General features: G+C 55.1%; 1 protein-coding gene across 1 annotated transcript; it reads right to left on the bottom strand.

Annotated features, from left to right (window-relative positions):
* Positions 1-1,636: 1,636 nt before the first annotated feature.
* Positions 1,637-18,525, bottom strand: SFXN2 (sideroflexin 2). Its single transcript, XM_029911353.1, has 11 exons — positions 18,356-18,525; positions 17,548-17,718; positions 13,823-13,921; positions 12,153-12,228; positions 10,858-10,943; positions 7,762-7,822; positions 7,238-7,304; positions 6,310-6,359; positions 5,807-5,856; positions 3,897-3,944; positions 1,637-3,258 (listed from the first exon to the last, which is right to left on the bottom strand). The coding sequence occupies exons 1-11, from the start codon at positions 18,511-18,513 to the stop codon at positions 3,159-3,161; spliced, it is 966 nt and encodes a 321-aa protein (XP_029767213.1). The 5' UTR covers positions 18,514-18,525; the 3' UTR covers positions 1,637-3,158.
* Positions 18,526-18,849: the final 324 nt, after the last annotated feature.

Raw genomic sequence — 18,849 nt, 5'->3', positions numbered from 1 at the left:
GTGTGCTGCTGTCACGCCCTTGCCTGGCCAGGTGGCCACTCGGCTACAGATCAGCTCACACAGCCTTAGACATTAGAACCTGCTCCCCTCGGGCCAGGACAGCAAGATTATCATCCCAGGTGCTCGAATTGCCATCCGAAGCATTCTGCAGGCAAGGGCAGAAGAGAGCCCGGCCTGAGTCTCACCTGGTCGATGGTACCTCGAACGGCAGCCAGCAGGCCAGGCCACGCTTGCATGGCGGAGACGCAGTCTGCAGGGCCTGCTCTGGCGCAGGAACTACTTGCTAAGTGTGTGTGTCCCCAGGACGGATTTAAGCCCTCACCCTTGCACAGCAATAACCGAACTATCGGACAGCTGTCATGGCAGATTGTCCTGGCTGCGCCACACCCTCTCGAGCTACCCCTTCCCCAATACACCACCCCAGCCACACAAATAAAGATGCACCTTCCTTCCCTCCCCCACCACTGTGACATGCGCGTGCACCCCCCCAACCAGGAGAAGCTGGAGCTGAGGTACAGTTCAGTAATTTAAGGGCATGAAACATCACAGGGATGTTGTAATTATCCCAGAACTGAGCATCAGAACACCAGGAAAGTCAGCATTAAGCTTAATTTAAAAGAAATCAAACTATGTTAAGGTATGAAAAGACAAGTTAGGGACCCCAAGCAACCTTAACTCTGCCCAGTAATGCCATTCGGGGTTGAGGGAAGAGAACGAAAACTGCATCTATCAATTTCATCTAATATTGGAGGACAAACTAAAATGTCTTAATTATAACCATATGCTTATTGCATAGCATCACTAGAGGGCAGCATGGACTTTTTAGTCTGTGGCTGTACAGCACCTAGCACACAGGTGTGCTGGTCCACATTTGGAGCTCCTAGCCCCTATGGAAATAGGAATAATAAACGGCAATATAATGGAAATCTTAGAAGTCCTAGTGCAGACAAGGTCTCAGCCAGTTGCTAAAACTGGTGCTGAATTCCCACTGGGGAGGTTGACAGTGTCTCTTCAGTTCCTGTCCTAAAATACACAAGGAACGGGGGAGGGATAGCTCAGTGGTTTGAGCATTGGCCTGCTAAACCCAGGGTTGTGAGTTCAATCCTTGAGGGGGCCACTTAGGTATCTGGGGCAAAATCAGTACTTGGTCCTGCTAGTGAAGGCAGGGGGCTGGACTCGATGACCTTTCAAGGTCCCTTCCAGTTCTAGGGGATAGGATAAAATGTTGTGCAGGGCTGCTATTTGCTACTAAACAGCTGCCACGTTCCACCCCAGAGGTGGCTGCATTTCAGTGCTGGGTGAAGTGAAACCTAAGGATATAGACACACACTCATGGACAACTTTGTATATCCGTTAGTAAAGTGCTTTGGGTGGGAAGCATCATCAAAATGTCACCCATTCAGTAATTCTATTGGCTTAGCACAGACCAAACTGGAACCTGAGAGTCGTGCAGGGAGTGGTCTTGTGTGCTCACGTGAAGGCAGAATTTGGACTCCCAACATTCAGATCCTCAAAATGCTCCAAATCGCAAGGCAGTTCAGGCTGCAACCAGCAGCAGCCATCAGAAATACACAGAGACATCCCTCGCAGGTGCTTTAAAGCAAGTGCCCACATAAAACACAACAGCAGTGTTGGCGACAGTTTTAAAAATCCTCAGATTTTATTCCCCCCCTCTCCATTGTTTGTAACAACTTCTCCCATTCAAAAGCTTACAACTAACATTTCCTTATCCAGCAGGTTTCTAGTGAATCAGGAAGTTTTCCTCCCTCACCTTAAAGGAGGCTGAAATCTACAGAGATCACCCCCCTTGTCCCCACTCTGTGGCCCAGTTGCATTGATGCTAGCACAGCTCCAAGGGTAGTGTTGAGCAGTGGGTAGGACCTACACAAACAGTGGTGATCATCTGTTCTTCCAATTACAGGCAAGGGTAGTGTGGATTTAAAAAAAAGAGAGCATAAAACATCAGGGCATTTCACACTCCATTGCATGGACTGCAAAGCAAGACAAATCTAGGACCTAAAATACTTGAGGGTGAGGGACACGTTTTCAAAACACACTGTTCCTTGTGCATGCAAGTGCTCAATCTGCATGTGCGGTTATCTGTTTGCACTGCTCAAATGCTGACAGCCTGGCCCTACATGTTTACAGAAAGGCCATGGCTGTTTAAGACTGCAACCACATTTGGTTATTAGTTATTTAGTCAGAAGAGGCTGGTGCCTTCTGAGGGCAGGTGAACAAAGACCAGGGCCAAATTCTGACCTCACTTAATCTGGTGTGTAGCTGGAGTAATGGCACCTGTTTAACTGAGAGCAGAATTCAGTTCCCAGCTGAAGGGCAGAAGCTGGCATCGATTGTACTGTATATGACCCGCAACAAGGATGGCAGAACCCATCCTGCCTCCCTGAACAGAAGAGAGATAGCACCATGTGTATATTACCCCAGCTACCCCCATCCTGCTAGGCAGGGGGAGCAAGGGCAGGGGAGGGAGCCGTCTAAACAGGGGAACAGAGCAGTAATCTGTCACAGAGAGAGGGGCACAGGACTGCAAGAGCCTTCAGCCACGTGCTCTGCACCGGGGGGCCTGGCTGGGATACCTACAGCAAATCAGACCAGTTCTCAGGCACTTTGTAACAGGTGGCATCAGTCCAACGACTAAGAGAACAGGATCCGGGCACGCCAAGGTCCTGTTCCAGCCTCCCATGGGTCAGAGCCAACGGGAGGGGTTAAGGCAGAAGGAGTTGTGCTTCCCTGGATTAGCCCGCGACAAGGAGGAGCCGCTGCTAAGGGCCAGGGATGTGTTGACCTATGGTGCCCAGTGACGGCTTTGCTGAAGAGGGCGCATTTCCGCTTCTGTCCACTAGCAGGCCAGCACCAGTGCAACAGACGTAGCGCCCCCAGCAGGTGTCAGTCACTCAGGGGCAGGCCCCAAATCTGGTTGGGGGAGTAGAAGATACAGGGTTAAACCAAAGAGGAGCCAGAAGTCACCCCCAGATCTGTCTCCCCCCCCCCACCCCCCAAATACTTTGGCAGCCAGGGTGGGGGATCCAGGTCTGATTGGCATGTCCTGAGCCCGTCTCCAGCGTACAGCCCCGCAGCCGCAGGTGGCCCCACGGAGTGCGGTGCAGGGCCGTGGACGGCTCCCGAGGTAGATGCTCGATTTACAATCCCTTGTTAAAATAGACGTAAGGCACGCAGTCCCCGTGCTTGGCCTGGATGGAGGCTCGGAGCTCCGGCTCCAGGCTAGACAGCGCCAGAGAGCTGCAGGGAGAGGAGACGGACAGTCAGGCTTTGATTTGCTCTGCACTTCTTTTCCCTGACCCTGTTGGAAGTGTCCTTGGTCTGGGTAGGGCCTTCTCTCCAGCTGGCCGGGGGGTGGGGTGGGCAGGAGGCAGGCCTTCTGCAGCCAGATCTTAACAGTGGCCATGGAAGCAAGTCACCGGCTAATATGAGCTACTCTCAGGGCAGGCAACAGAGTGCACAAACCTGGGGAAACCAGCCCCCTCCCAGGCCCCAATCCCAGGGCATGGGGCAGAGCGCACAGACCCGGGGAATCCAGCCCCCTCCCAGGCCCCAATCCCAGGGCAGGGGGCAGAGCGCACAGACCCGGGGAATCCAGCCCCCTCCTGGGCCCCAATCCCAGGGCAGGTGGCAGAGCACAGAGACGGGGACTCATGTCCCCCATTCCCCCACTCAGGACAGAGCGCACAGCGTGGGGATTAGCATCTGTGCACAGGTCAAACCCTTCGGAAGGGCAGCGCTGGCTGCAAGCCCTCAAGATGACCAAGTTCCCAGGGACAGGCCAGGCCTGTCCAGAAGATGCCCGCGCCCCCCCGGGGTATGCAGAGGATAGCTCGGGAGAGGGGTTCTCAGGGGGGGAGAAGCAGCGCAGCTGGTACCATCTCTGTGGGAACAGCGAGCAGGCAACCGGCACCATGAACAGGAGGCTGCAGGACAGAGAAAACCCAAGCGTTACTGGCGACAACTCAACGTCCGCTCTAGGATCAAGAGCCAACCCTGGGTGACACTGACAGCCCCCGTAAGTCACCTCTCCTGGGGGGTGCAAAGCCGAGAGCTGGACCCCTCGCCGTCATCCGAGCTCCCACAAGGTGGGGAGTTAGCCCTGGGGAATCCTTGCTCCGCTCCCCACCTCCTCTCCTCAAAGGCCCCAGCGTGGCTTGTGGCATGCCAGCTAAGTGGCCAGGCACAGTGGCTGGCTGATTTCAGTGCTGGTTGGCGTGATCTAGCTCTGCACCCCAGTAGAGCACCCTGGGGGTTGCTCTGGTGAATGTCACTTTGGTGCGGGGGCCAACGTTCAGTTCCCAGCCGGGCTGGTGAAGTCCAAGTTGCCTCATTAACACCAAGGTGCAGGCGAGCACGTTGCCCCGGACTCTCATACAAACACCAGCAAACTGGCCACCCACACTCAGCCCGGCAGAGCGGCTTCTCGCTCCGGAGCGTCCTTCCGTGCAGCTCTCTCCGGCAAGGTGGCTGAACTGGGAGTCCGGAGATCGGGGTTAAATTCCCAGCTCACACCCAGACTCGCAGTGGTATGTGACCTTGGGCAAATCTATCTTGTGCCTCAGTGTCCCCCAGCTGTAAAACAGGGATAATGCTTCTCTTCCTCCAGGAGACCCAGGGCTGATTTCACAAGACACTCCCATGCTACAGCTATGGGGGTTGGAAAAGCCGAGGGATGGACATGCCCAGTAGGATGAAGCCTGGGCCCCCAACCCCTGGTGCAGGGCAGGACCTCCCTTGTGGGGCCCCCTGTCCCAGTGGCAGACTGCTCCCTCTTCTGACTGTCACAACTGCTCCAGGCCCGATTCCCCAGAGTGCTGGCAACCCCTGGATTTCCCCTGAAGCTGGGGCAGCTCGGAGAGCGAGGGCCTACGGGAACCTGGGGGATGGTCCCTGACACGCCTCTGGAGAGCCCACAGCAGTTAGCATTGCTTGGGTCCAGGGGATTTAGACACAGAGGAGAGGGAATACCATTGGGGAAGGGACGGTCTAGCATCTGCTCCTTTGCAGCGTAGCAGGGACCCTGGGCTCAACCTTTACCAAGGGGGACCTTCTCCTTGGGTTAAAGATGGTCCTTCCCCCTTCCTCTGATCCACAGCATGGCAGTAGGGCCCAGTGTATTGCAGATCCTTGGTCTGCTCCTGATGCTTCTTTCTCCTTCACTTCTGGAGATCAGTCACACAAGGATTCAGCAGGGGCCTGTCTACATTAGGGATCGTCACGTGCTGTGCTGGAGTGAAGTGGGGCACGGCCCCCATGTGACTCAGCCGGGTTTCACTGGTGCCATTAAGGATGGGACAAGCACCCTACACCAGAGGAGCGAGCAGCTTCTCCTCCCCAGCTGTTGGGGCTTGTGATACAGAGGGAATGTCGTCTAGTGGTTAGAGCAGGGGATGGCCTCAGGATTCCTGGGTTCCATCGCCTAGTTCTGCCTCACTTTGCAGCGCTAGGCAAATCGCAAGCCCCCTCGCATTTGTGTGTCTGCTTCACCAGCTCTGAAATGGGGATGTAATAATTACCACCTGCCTCAAAGGAGCACTGGGAGAATCCACTAATGATTTATTATTACTACTGAGGTTCTTATCTGTGGCAGGGAAGCCCTGGACTCTGAGCTTGACAGAAGGTGGGAAAGGAAAGAGATTTTCAGAGTCCCTGCCTGGAAAGAGCCAGCTGTTTGCTCCTGTTAAGGCCAGACGCTGACTGGGTTCTTTAGAAGGTTGTTTTCTGAACCCAAAGCTGCAAGGCCAGAGCTGAGGAAGGGTGGCGGTTCGGGAAGGAAGATACTTACAAGCCCCCAGCCAGCATCACTTGTAAAGGCGCGTGGAGGACCTGAATTCTCTGCAAAGAAATCAGCCCAGGAGAAGGTGAGCCCGGAACGTCGTCCCTGAAGTTATCACAGTGAACGTCCAACCCAGCCAGGGGCAAAGGAAGTCTTTCCCCCAAGGAGCTCAACGTGCTTGGTGGATCTGTGACCAGATCTAGTCTGGCAAATCCTTTGTTCATATCCCCGATACCCACATGCTTTCTGGGGCCCCCTTAAGGTCATCTGGAGCTCCAGTGGGCCCCCATAACCCAAGAGGGCCAGCAGAGGCGGGGGAAACTGAGGAAAGCACAGGTGAGAACCCAACCCCTACAGAGGGTCTGGGGGGGGGGGCAAAGGGAGAAAAGAGGGGGTAACAGAGCCATGGGGAGGTCTGACTACCAGGAGAGGGGAGCTGGATATGGATGTGGACAGGATGCCACTGGAAGGGGATGATGGAGGAGGAACTCAGACCCTCCTGAACCACTCACCTTCATGAAGGGGAACTTCTCCAGCCGCTCCATGAGAATCGGCACAAGAACTAGCCAGAAAGAGAGAGAGGAGTCAGGATGTTATCAGCCCAGCCGCCCCATTCTCTGCCAGCCGAGCTCACTGAAGAGCCAGGGGCCAAGCAAGGCGAGATCCAACCACAAGGAAAAAGCTGTCATGGGAGGTCACCCCTTGAGATCTCCCTGCCTGGCTCCCAGTGGCCAGAGACACGCTTCGTGTCAGAGCCACCACACCCCTGCCAGTCGCTTACACCCAGGAGGGCCAACATCCCTGCCCCGGCTCACCTTCTGACTGGGGAGCAGAGCAAGCACCCCTGCTCCGAGCCAAGGGCAGGGAAAGGAAGGGGGCATCTCCTGTCGCTCTGCAGAGCCCCCTGGTGGCAGGTACCAGAGGGGCACCATGACCAGGGGAAGATTTCCATCCAGTGGCTGAGTCAAGGGGCCATCCAAGTGCGTGGGTGGTGGTGGAGGGGAGCTAAAGAACAAGGGTGTGGGGAATCCCCAGGGGCTGGAGGAGAAGGGAATGATCCTTTAGACCAAACAGGCAATACTTGGACTGTCTATACAATGCCTTCCATCAGAGGGTCTTGGCGCGCTCTGCAGACACAAAAACAAACCACCCCAAGAGGCAGGCACGCTGGCCATTGTACAGATGGGGAAACTGAGGCAGAAAGCGGTTCTGGGTGTCAGAGCCGGGACTAGGCCCCAGCCATCAGCAGTTCCCAACCTTCTACTCTACTGACTGGCATATCCTAGGCACCACCCTTTCTGCGCCCAAATGGCTCCCAGCCCTAGTTTTCTCCCTCCTCTGCCTCCCACCAGCCCATGTACTGGTGGGTTGCTTGGCTGGTTGCAGGCTGCCTCCTCTGTCTCCCCCCCAGATTGCGGGGGCAGTGTCGCTGGTGCTCACCCATGCCAGGCGCTGCCATGACGATCCTGGAGACCACCACCTGGGTAATCCCCTTGACCGCAGCGACCTAAAAAGCAAGAACAGTCAGCCAAGCCCCTCCAAGGGCTACATCTGATGGGGCAGTAACGTGACCAGCTGGGCTGGTGGGTGGCTGGGGGAGAGGGGGTGTCCAGGTCTGAAGCAGCTGTGTCATTTACTCCAGTCCCATCCCGCAACCCCCCCCCCCCCCCCCCCCGGGAACGTGAGCGAACACGGCTGGATTTGGCCTTGCGATGGCAGAGTTAGGATCAGAAAGTTGACAAGGCGGGGAGCTCAGACCTTTCTGCAGTTTGTCTCACGGGCCCCGCACCCCACCCCCGTTCCCGTGCCAGCTGCGGCATCAGCTTCCACGGAGACTCGATCCCAGAAAAGGATTCAATGTGTTTTCAGGCGGCTCGGCTTGCAGGATCGGGGCCACATGAGCAAAGCAGCCAGGCCATCAGAACCCATTGGCAACAGTCACCCCGCCCTGCTCCGCGACATACCCTGGAATGGCCCAGCTCACAGTCCTTCTCATCTGTCACCATGATCCCGTTAATGAGCTCCCTAAACACAAACAGGGAACCATGAGCACCTCAAACCCAGCCTCCTGGGTCACCCCATCCACCCCCCACGAAAAGAGGATGGGCCCTCCTCTCCTCCCCTCCAACAGGGCAGAATGGTCCACACCTTCCACCCCGCCCCGGCTTAGCACAACAGCCTCCCCTCCCCCCGACTCTAGGCCGCACCTACTCTACCTTTGCACAAGGGGCTGCAGACACCTCCAAAATTGGCTCCCTGGGGGTTTATAGGCTTTGGCCCTTGACCTTGGTGTTATCATGCAGCCCACTGCATTGTGGGTGTAAAATGCTACCCAGCTGGCAGGGCAGTCATCTGATCTGAGCGAGGAGAAGGCAGGGGGGCAATGGAGAATCGGGCCCTTTTCAAACCTTCTGCCACGTGGCCGAGAACCATGTGAACAAGGGCCGACGAGGAGGGCGGAAGGGTTGCAGTGTCTCTGTTTTTGTTGTGTGTTTGTACAGCACATACCACAGTGGGGTCCCGGCCCCATGAGTGGGGTCCCTGGGTGCTACAATGTGCCCTACCCCAAATCACCTGTGGCTCCCTCATTTATCATCTCTTTCCCTGGGTTGGAGCAGCACCCCAGGCTGGCATTACCCGCAATAACCCCAGCTAGACAGAGCATGGCATGGACATCTCCCACCCGGCTTGTCTGGCACAACTGATGCCCCTTCCCTGCACCCTACTGAAAGGTGCTACCCTAATTCAAACAGGAATTATTTCAGGGAGGGTCCCTGGCCTGCGTTACCCAGGAGGTCACACTCGCGGATCACAGGGGTCCCGCCTGGCCTTGGGATCTATGATCGTTCATAGGAAAGTAGAGTTTTGCCATGGTGACTAAGACTCCCGGCCTGTTTTTACCCATACAGACCACTTTGTGTTGGTCTTTATCCACTCCTGGCCCACCCCTCTGCTGCCAAATTCGTCAGAATAAAGCAGTTGCAACCACCCATAGCAAGACTCGCCCGTCAGTGTTTTAATACACGATTCCGACAACGTGTCCCAGTAAATCTCCGGCAGGGAGATCAGGTAACCGGCTCGGCCCCCTCGTCATCATCCCGATGCAGGATTTATCGCTAAACCCCAGGGCTGCCCTTCTCTGGCCACGAAACGGGCAGAGGGGGTGAAATGAACGGCTTGTGCAATGCTGCCACCTATGGGAGGCTGCTGGAAATAGCACCTACCCATCTCACAGGACCACTGCGGGAGCGTGGTGACAGCTCTGCTATCTGTTAATACCCCAGCCCCACCAGCCACTCCAAGTGCTGGAGAGCCACTGAAAAACCCTCCAGGGGAAAGGAGGATTTTGTCACTGAGAGACGCAGGTTTGGTTTTAAAGAGCTGGGAAAATCTGATCATCAATAACACACATCGGTCTAACCGCATAGTTCATGTGTTTCTATGGCGTCCATCCCCAGAGCATCTGGGCCCCTCATGGCAAACTAACCATCCACACGTACAAAGTCTCTCAGATACTGCCCCTCTACCTGCCCAATCACAGCCAGTCAGGTTTCTGCCGCAGTGGATTCATTAGACAGGCCGGCAGTAGATCAGACAGCCGCTGCAGAACCCCTGTTCCTTCAGCTCCACAGAGGCAGGCCTCTGCACATGGGCTAAGAGAGAACACCCCAGGATCACTCTACAGCAGGTGCCTTAGCCTCTAGGCCAGCCATTGGAAAGAAATTTTACACACACATCCTTGTGAGCACAGCGTCAGGCCTGCCACGCTATCGCGCAGCTGGACAAATAAAGGTCAAACTTGGATCAAGCTCACCAAGACCTCAGAACCTGGGTCCTGGTGCGTTATCAGAGGGAAAGAGCTGCCAGCAGGCCCTCGGCAGAGAACGCTCAGCTGCTGGTTCAGTAACCATAGCAGGAGCACCCCGGATGGCGTTAGCTGCCATACCCAATGCCATTATACATGTTAAGATAGAGACAACCAGGCCTCAAGCTTCAGGGCCACAGAGGTCAGGAAGGAAAGGCCCTCTTCTCTAGGTCTGTTTTGCCAGGTCCATCAAGGGGTTTTTCCCCTTCCTCTGAAGTGTCCGCTACATTGAAAGAGGCCAGATACAGGCCTTCATGGTCAGGTCCGGTCTGGCAACCCCCATGAACCAATGGTCCATCTAGTCCTGCATCCCGTCACCGATAGCAACCAGACACTGCAGAGGAAGATGCAAGGGCCTCCATGAAGGACGACCTCACAGCAACATGCCAATAGATCAACGTTTATTCTTAGCCTAGGCAGCCACCAGTTGGCGACGGTCCTCACGCAGGTGCGGGAGAGTTAAAGGGTTTAGGTTAAAAAGCCTCAAAGCAGAAAAGCCTAGAAAACAGACACTGAGAAGCCCTCACTTACTCACTGCCAGCAAGATTTGCTTACAAACACTACCTCACACGACCACTAGCGGGCCTTTTATACAGGCTCCTCCCCTGGGGCCTGTTTTCAGCAGCCTCTAAACAGCTACTCACAGCCCAGATGGGACATTAAAGGCAAAGATTGGTGTGTTTAAACCCGCCAATCAACAGCTGTTTTTACTCCTAAAACACCTGAGCCGTAGTCGGGCTCAGAATAACCCAGCCCAAACCCAAACCCCTAGCTACAAGTCAAGGCAGACGCTTCCCGTTTGGTCCTGCTGAGAGTTTAGAACGTGGGGGCGGCTCTCTCAGCCGCACAGGCAAGTGCTGGCTTTTAGGAATAATATCAAACATGTACATCAAGCTTTGTACAGTATCAAGAGCTGTCCAGACATTAACAACCTAGCTCAGTACCATCACACTGATGGGGAAACTGAGGCGGAGAGAGGGGAAGTGACCTGCCCTCACAGCAAGCTAGTGACAGACAAGAACAGAGCCCAGGAGTCCTGGCTCTTGGATCTAGGCTCCAACCACTGGTTAACACGGCCTGTCTCCTCATTATAAGAGTCACCTCTGCCTGCGGTTCCAGATCCCCCATCCTTGCCTGGTTTTTGACAAGGTCCCACAGGCCGGAGCACATCCCTGGAGAACAGAGACAGACTTACTGTTGCCTCATCATGGGGATGTTCACACAGTTGGCGGCAGCTACGGCCGCGAACGGGACCCAGCGTGCCACAAGGGGCGGGGCTCTCTAGGAAGGAAAGAGACCGAGGTGAGCATGGCCATCACAGCAGGCCTGGAACTGTCCTCGGCGTCCCCTAGGTGAGAGGAGTTGCTGGGCCTCAGCCCAGCAGGAAGCCAGCAGCGTGAGAACTGGCGCCCTCAGCAGGGAGGACAGACTGACTCTCAGGGACTGAGCCCCGGGGCAGGACTGACTGTCAGAAGCAGAGATGCACGGGGAAGCTTGCTCGCTGCCGTATGGGCCAGGCCTTCAATGAAGCCCTCCAACCTTCAGGGCTGTCGGCCAGCACCTTTCACCCAAATCAGACCCAGCCGCTAAATCAGGCAGAAAAAAATCCTGAGACCCAACTCCTTATTCAACCCACTCCCCTGTGCTACAACAGCCTGGCCAGCTGGTAGCTAGTAGCTGTGTCCGGCTGCACCTGGGGCTAGTGCTGGAGTACTGCCGAACGCATCAACAGGGCTGGGAAGATCAGCACCCAAAGGCCTCGCAAGGAGCACATGAGGCAGACCGCAATGAGAAGGGTTTGGGCACTGGGATCTACCCAGAAACCTGCTGGTATCTTCACAAGGAGAGAGAGATGGTCCCAGCAGAAGCCACATTTGCATGGCTGTATGCTAGGGGCGAGCGCGTAGCTGCAAAGGTGCTTCGGACAAGGAACACAACTAGGCATCAGGGTCGTGACCGCCGGGTTATTAAAATGGGAGGAAGGGTGTAGTATGGGAAAGGAGAACCGCTGTATTACAGCAAGGGGATTTTAGCTCCTGGAGTGGACAGGAAAGACCAGATCCCCTGCAGTGTATGCTGAATGCCAGATCTCTGGACCTTTAACGGGGCTGTTGAATCAGCGGCTTGTCCATGGAACTGACACTCCTGCAGAAAGCCTTTGGGGAGAACGCGGAGCAGCTGCAGGTTTGCTTCTGCATTCAACCTGGGGCCGGCTTACGCTCAATTGCAATAGCCATCAGCCGCCTGACACGCAGGGGGCGTCCATGCACCCAGGGAAGCTACCCTGGGCACTGGCGCGGACCTGTCTCAGTGGCACCATCGGAGAAGTGGATCTGACAAGCGGTGGAGCCAGCAGCGCCCGCAAAGGCAAGTCCCCCTGGTTTGCAAGCAGAGAGCCTCCCATGCTGCACCAATGCCCTCCTCAGATACCCCCGTTCCACAGTGTCTTCCCCACAGCATGTACGCATAGTGGAGCCCCCCCTGCGGTACCTTGGTGTACAGGTTGAGTCCCACTGCAGTCGCCAGGGCTGTGCTGGTGGCGGTGACGTAAGCCACTCCGATTTGCCTAGACAGTAATTTACAGGGGGGAATAACAACTCAGCAATTCCCAGAGGCTGCCTGAACAAGTGCCCGTCCCCTGGGAGAGGCTGGGGGGCAAGAGGGACACATCCTGAGCGCTCTCCCAGACAGGTTCAGGATTGGCTCCTGGAAGTCCCACATGGAGCTCCCAAAGGGCTGCGATTCACACCCTTGGAACATTTCCACTTGGGGGAGAGAACGCAGGAAGCGCGGCCTCATGGTTAAGGCACAGGACTGCGAGGTGAGGAAACTGGATTCTGTTCCCGTGCCTCAGTTTCCCCATCTGTGAAATGGGTTGATATTACGTCTCTTGGTGTTTGTAACATGCTTTCTGACCCTTTATGGTAGGGGTCAGAATATTCTTCTTAAGGTGCTGAAATCCTGCAGCTCATTACATGCCCTTGCTGGGATCTAACTCCTAAACTCTCCTCCTTGGCACATCAGATTTAGGCAGCTCCTGCAGTTATCAACTTTCCTAACTTTCCAAAGACGCACAGCCACCTCTGGGGTAGAGGGCAGCAGCCACCTGGCGCACACGCCGCCGCTCTGTGATGCAAAGAAGGGACGTGTTGGCCAAGGACACCAGGGCAGATCGCTGTCCACGCAGAGCGGAATGGACCTTGGTGACTGCAATGTCCCGGGGGAGGGATAGCTCAGTGGTTTGAGCATTGGCCTGCTAAACCCAGGGTTGAGAGTTCAATCCTTGAGGGGGCCATTTAGGGATCTGGGGCAAAAATCAGTACTTGGTCCTGCTAGTGAAGGCAGGGGGCTGGACTCAATGACCTTTCAGGGTCCCTTCCAGCTCTATGAGATTAGGTATATCTCCATATATTATTATTATTCCAGCTCCCCTGCAACTCAGCATATCTACCTGGGTGGGATGAAGGCCCCAGGGCTAGTGTTCCCCAGCAGTCAGCACCTCTGGCAATGGGGTTCACCGGCAGACCCTCCCTTCCTTCCCTCCCCAGTTATAAGTGCCCCTCATCCAGCCCCGTGACACCAGGGAACCAGGAGCTGGTGGCAGCACAGGGCACCCAATGTGGTAGTTCCCATGGCAGTGGAAGGGTTAAACCAGCCTTCTGACCCCAGGGAGCAGCAGGTGCTGCAATGGTCCCTTCCATGGGCGGGTGGGAAGGGCTGCCCCCCCCTTGCGGGTCACCTCTGACGAACTGCTGCTAACATAGAGCCTGGGGAGAGGGACCTCTGGGCGCGTCTAGGGGCTCATGGGAGGGACAGCTCTTCGGTGAGGTCAAAAAGACTCAGGTCCAGATATCTAAGCCAGGCAGCCTCCAGCCCCATGTGCCTTTAGACTCTGCCCTGGGGTTGATCCTGGGCATGACAACAGCAGCGCTATGCCTAGTCACCAGCGCCACAGCCCCTCAGCCGCCACCTGTTCAGAGACAGCCTAGCGATGTCATGGACCAAACAGGAGCCCATCTCACCCAGTGCCCGGGGAGGAATGGCAGGATTGCTCCCGACAGGGCATTTCCTCTCCTGGCAACAGGGCAGATACCTGGGATACATGGGAACCCAGCAGGCCCTGGGGCGGCGGCGGCAGGAGGCCCGGGGCAGATACTCACGTGAGCGAGATGGGGCAGGCCGCGTTCCTGTTGGTGTAGTTCACCAAGGCGTTGAACGACTGGTTCACCCACTGCCAGAAAACCACCGCAGGGACTGTCCTGTCGGGGGGGAAGACACCAGAGCTCAGCCCGTGCGTGCTGCCCTCCTCCCACCCGCCAGAGCACCAAGTCGCAGGGCTGAGCTAGCCCCTTCCTGGGGCTGGGGAACTGCCGCAGGCTGCGGTCAGTGCCCACCTCACAGCCGCCCTGCTGCCAGGGGTTGGCGGGGACGCTCAGGAAGGATAAACGCTGGGTGCGAGACACACAAGACACCCAGACCCCACCCCAGCTGCAGGCACTGCCAGTCTGGAGTCAGATGGGGCCAGTCTTTGGGGGACACAACACACACCCAACCCCTCCCCCACCTGTCCTGAGAGGGCTTTAGAAAGCGTGTGTGTGAGTGTGAGAGAATAAACATCACCCCTATTTCGCCGAGAAGGAAACAGACACAGCGACCTGCCTGAGGTCCCACAGCAGGCAGTGGCAGAGCTGGGAAAAGATCCAGGAGTCCTGGCTCCCATTCCACAAGGCCATGCTCCACTAGAGCAGCAAGGTGGCCAAGCAGCGGGCAGGAGCCTGGGCTCTCAGCTGGGCAGGGAGGGCTCCTAGGGGATTTGTTCATTACTGCCGAGCTCAGGGGCGGGGCTGTGGTGGGCTCCGCCCCCACAGCCACTCACTCCACCAGGCACTACATCAACCTGGCTGAGTTCTGCTCCACAGCCTGGCGTGTCCCTACCCCTTTGAAGGGAAGAACGGTCTGTGGTGACGGTGTGTGGGTGGGACTAAGGATCCTGGCAGAGATCCCCAGCTCCGCCAGCAACTCATGGGGACTCCTCGGGCTCCTCACTCCCTGCACCTCAATTTACCCATCTGTCAAATGGGGGCAGAGGGGATTCGTTCCTTGTCTCACTTGGGTTGCCAGCGTGACTTCACTGTCTGCAAAGCACTTGGGGATCTGTGGGCAGAGGGGGGATAGAAGTGAGAGGATCTTTCACAGGCCAGTTGGGGACTGGATGCTCTGCCCTTTAAAGGCCAGGAAAGGGATAAAGATAATGGCTGAGAGTATCTTGAGCCAAACAGTTTATTGCTCAGGCAAAGGGAGACTCCACCTTCATTAATCCGATTGGTCATTACCTAGGGACTGGCAATCCAGGTAGCCAATGGCAATACGAGTTTAGAAAAGAGGCAGAGCTAAGGGTCTTTTTACTCCTCCCCCTCCTAAAGAGGAGGTCTTGTCAGGCTCCTCCCAGAGGAGAGCAAACCAACCCACCAGCGTCTGACTCTACACTAGAGCTGGAAAAGGTCCCAGCCTAGTCTGTTGTCTGGCGTCAGGGCAGGATCATTCCCTACAGAACATTCTCCTTGAACGGTATAGGAGGGACATGGAGGAAGGCAAACACGGGGGAACCTTTTAATTCCACTGACACACACCAGAGCAGGAGAGGTTTTTCCAAGGGCGAGAAAGGAAACATTGTGCTACAGATTAGGAACGGTCTCTCTCCAACAGCGGCACTCGCTGGGAGAGGTGGGATCCAGGATTTCAGAGGCTACAAAGGAACCAGGAGAGGCAAGTTTAAAAAAAGAGCAGGCAGAGCCCAGGACTGGCTTTGGGTTAATAATTAAAGGGCTTTTAATCAACAGCAGAATCGGTTAATAAGATAAAAAAGAAAAACATGCGAGTGAAGCAAAGGAAAGACATGGTTTTAATTGGGCAAAGGACTCACTTTTTGCCCAAATATTTGGATGCGTTAGAGGCCAGGGCAGAGAGGAGGGATTTAAATCTAATGAAACAGAAATGTTAGCAGGCCTTTTTTTTAAAATGGTGTCTTTGTGCTGCGTTTTAACATTTCCCTGCCGGGTTGCAGATCCCAACCCGGCCATGTCTTGCTGGAACCTGACAACGAAACTGATCAGAAGGCGGGTCAGTGAAATTGACCAGTTTACCTTTCACCCCTTTTTGAAACTAACAACCCCCCCCCCCCCAAAAAAAAGATGAATTAGCAGAAATGGTGACAAGTAATTTCACTTGCTGTAACCTCAGAGCAAGGACACGTTTCCTCCACAAGCTCAGGGTTTCTATGGTGACCACATTTAAGCTCCTGTGGCTGGGTGGAAGGGCCAGAATTTCAAAACATGGCGGAGGAGGAAGCTGTGGGGGCTTGGCACAAGCCCGGACTGCGTAGCTATCGGTGCAGGTATTTGTTAGGTCAGGCATGGGCATAAGTTAAGGCAGTAAAGTAATGATCTTGCAGGCCTCAGTCCTGTAAGAAAATAGCTTGGCTAAACAAGGCATACAGCCCAAAAGACTTAACTGCTTATGCTAACTAGGAGTAGGCCTAGATCATAAGATATGGGCTACCTAGGGAGGTGGTGGAATCTCCTTCCTTAGAGGTTTTTAAGGTCAGGCTTGACAAAGCCCTGGCTGGGATGATTTAGTTGGGGATTGGTCCTGCTTTGAGCAGGGGGTTGGACTAGATGACCTCCTGAGGTCCCTTCCAACTCGATATTCTATGACACCACGGAGGGTTGTCTGACCACAAGAATGCCATGGTAACTAATTGGCATATACGCTAATAAGCTTGAAGTAAACGAACATGTAACCTATGGGAGAAGGGCACCCCAACATTAGTAGGGCGAGGAAATACAAAGAAAACCCTCCTAAACATGCATTAAGCACAGAGGCGTCAGCATAACACATTATAAAAGTTGTATCCCCGCCTGTATGCCTTGGGGAGATGTAACACATGGGAGATGCCAGGATGATGACGACTGGTGACACTGAGGGTGAGGAGGACGAACACTTTGAGTCCTTCTGCAAAGGACGGTGGGAGTATACAGATGCTCAGATGCCCACTCTGTATTAGCTCCATCTACCATGCTGGGCTGGAGTGTTTGCAACTTCACTAAGTGTGTTAATAAAACTAGTACAAATACAGAAGCTATTTCCTAAGAGTGAGCGTTGCAACCGTGCACATCGGGGTTCCCAACTGAACCGTAATTTTAATAATACTGGGCCTGATCTCGGGAGTGTTGATGGGGAATTCTTAAGTAATCAATATAATTAATACACAATCTCTAGATCAGGCAACAACTATATGGAGAGGAGAGGGAGGACTGAGAGGCTAGCCCAAAGGTCGTGAGCCCCAAGGTCGAGGGCAAGCACATAGTGCAAAGAATACAACCTGTAAATAACATTCTAGCAGCGTATTAAAAGTGCTACTTAGGCCCATCTGTCTCCCTGCATGATGATCACCAATGTTTCGGGACAGGGGTCAGATCAAACATGAGATTGGATTGAAAATTCTGGGGAAATTACATTGCCCATGAGGTTTCAAAGGTCCTGGCCATGTTAATAGTTCAGGAGGACGCTGCACTGAGTGGTCAGAAAGGCTCGGAGATGGAAGATCAGGTTTCTCTTCACGTGGTCCGGCCCTTGCATCTCCCCTCTAGCGAGGTGTTTATGCCGTGCCCATTACCATGGCATCCATGCTGGTGGGATTGACATTAGAATCCACGGTGCTGCTGAGTCTGTCCCCCCTGCCCTTCGCCACCAGGAGGGAGCTAATCCATACGGTCTGACGCGGCTTCCTGCAACTCACTGCGGTCAATTCCCTGCTCAGCCTAACAGGGACAGCTTTAAAGGGGGACTGGGAAAGGGGCTCTCGCTGCCCCCTGCAGCCCCTTACCTGTAAAACTGCAGCATGAAGCCAGTGATGGCCATTCCCCCGGGCACCTGAAAGGACATCCTCCCAATCAGGTTCATCTTCTCGCCAGAGTCTGGGTGGAACGCAGAGTCGTAGAGCTTCTTGGCGTAGAACAGCTGTTCCTGGCTGGTTCCTGGGGGAACCAGGCCAGCCCTGCAGGTAACAGAAAGGGCAACGTCCTGGGAGTTTGTCAGCTCACCATCCCCACCTAGTATCAGACTCCTGCTAATCTCCAGCCTTCGCATACTGCCATGCCTGCAGGGTGTCTACAGAATGGGCTTAGGTGAGCATGGCTCAGCTGGGGCAAGGATGTGTTTGGTATATGCTCTGAAAGGGGAGCTTCCATATTCTCCCCCTCGGTATCCCCGCACTAAGCAAGACCCCTGCTCTCCAGCCCCACCACCTCTCGGATGTCCAGATACCATCACCACCTTACCTACCCGGAAGGGCTGCACGAGAGCTCCCTATGGGACCTGCCGGTGCAGATCCTTAAGAAGCCAAAGACTCTGCTTCGCAATGTGAGATGCTCCTCCTGATCCCAACCCCTGGGGCTGAGCACATGCCATCTACTGGCTGGCATGGGGTTGCTCCCGCTCTCGGCTGGACCGAACGTACGGTCTGCTCCAGCACATGCTATGTCACCCCCTTGTGGTGACGAGGGTACAATACCACTGCTGAACAGAGAGGGAAGCTTTCCTCACCCCAGAGGTTTACCTCTCACATACAGCAAGGGCAGGCTGCAAACAGCCTTCTACCTTCCTTCAGATCCAGTGGCCACCCGGCCATTTACCTGCAGCTTTCCACCAGCGCCTTAGCCCTGTCCAGCTCATGTTCCGACACCAGCACCGTCCGCGGGTCTGTGATGTTGAAGAAATGCTTTAGGCGCCCCAGAAAAGTGCTCTGGTCCCAGCGCGGGGCGTCAATGCTAAAATTGGTCAGCCTGGTCATCGTTTTAGCGGGGATCTGGAGGGGAAAGAGAAAGGGGAGAACTTTTAAGAGGAAACCTTCCCCTAACCCCTGCAAGGTTCCTGTACGAGAGTACTGCCATGTGATCGGCTTTCAGTCAGCACTTCCCCATCAAATGGCCTGGTGAGCAAACACGGGAGAAGATCCTTCCCTCCCAGGGCCAGGAAGAAAACCCAGTGAATAAGAGTTAGGAGTAGACCTCAGGAGTTGCTCAATCCACTAGCCCAAACTGCCTTTCGGCCTAGCCTCCCTTTCTAGCCAGCCTGGATTTAAGCCGACAGGTTTAAAAAAAACAAAAATCCTCTAGCCAGACCCCTT

This window comes from Terrapene carolina, unplaced genomic scaffold (genome assembly GCF_002925995.2).
Source record: "Terrapene carolina triunguis isolate 2854851 unplaced genomic scaffold, T_m_triunguis-2.0 Scaffold95, whole genome shotgun sequence".
Lineage (NCBI taxonomy): Eukaryota > Metazoa > Chordata > Testudines > Emydidae > Terrapene > Terrapene triunguis.
The sequence above is the reverse complement of the archived record's forward strand: the minus strand, read 5'-3'. Positions and strand labels throughout refer to the sequence as shown.

Coding starts and splice junctions, on each gene's coding strand:
- SFXN2 (XM_029911353.1), bottom strand. CDS start 18,513: ATGACCAGGCTGACCAATTTTAGCATTGACGCCCCGCGCTGGGACCAG. Junction 13,922..17,547: donor TTCATGCTGCAGTTTTACAG/GTAAGGGGCTGC, acceptor CCCCCCCGACAG/GACAGTCCCTGCGGTGGTTT. Junction 10,944..12,152: donor GACTCAACCTGTACACCAAG/GTACCGCAGGGG, acceptor TTTCCTTCCTAG/AGAGCCCCGCCCCTTGTGGC.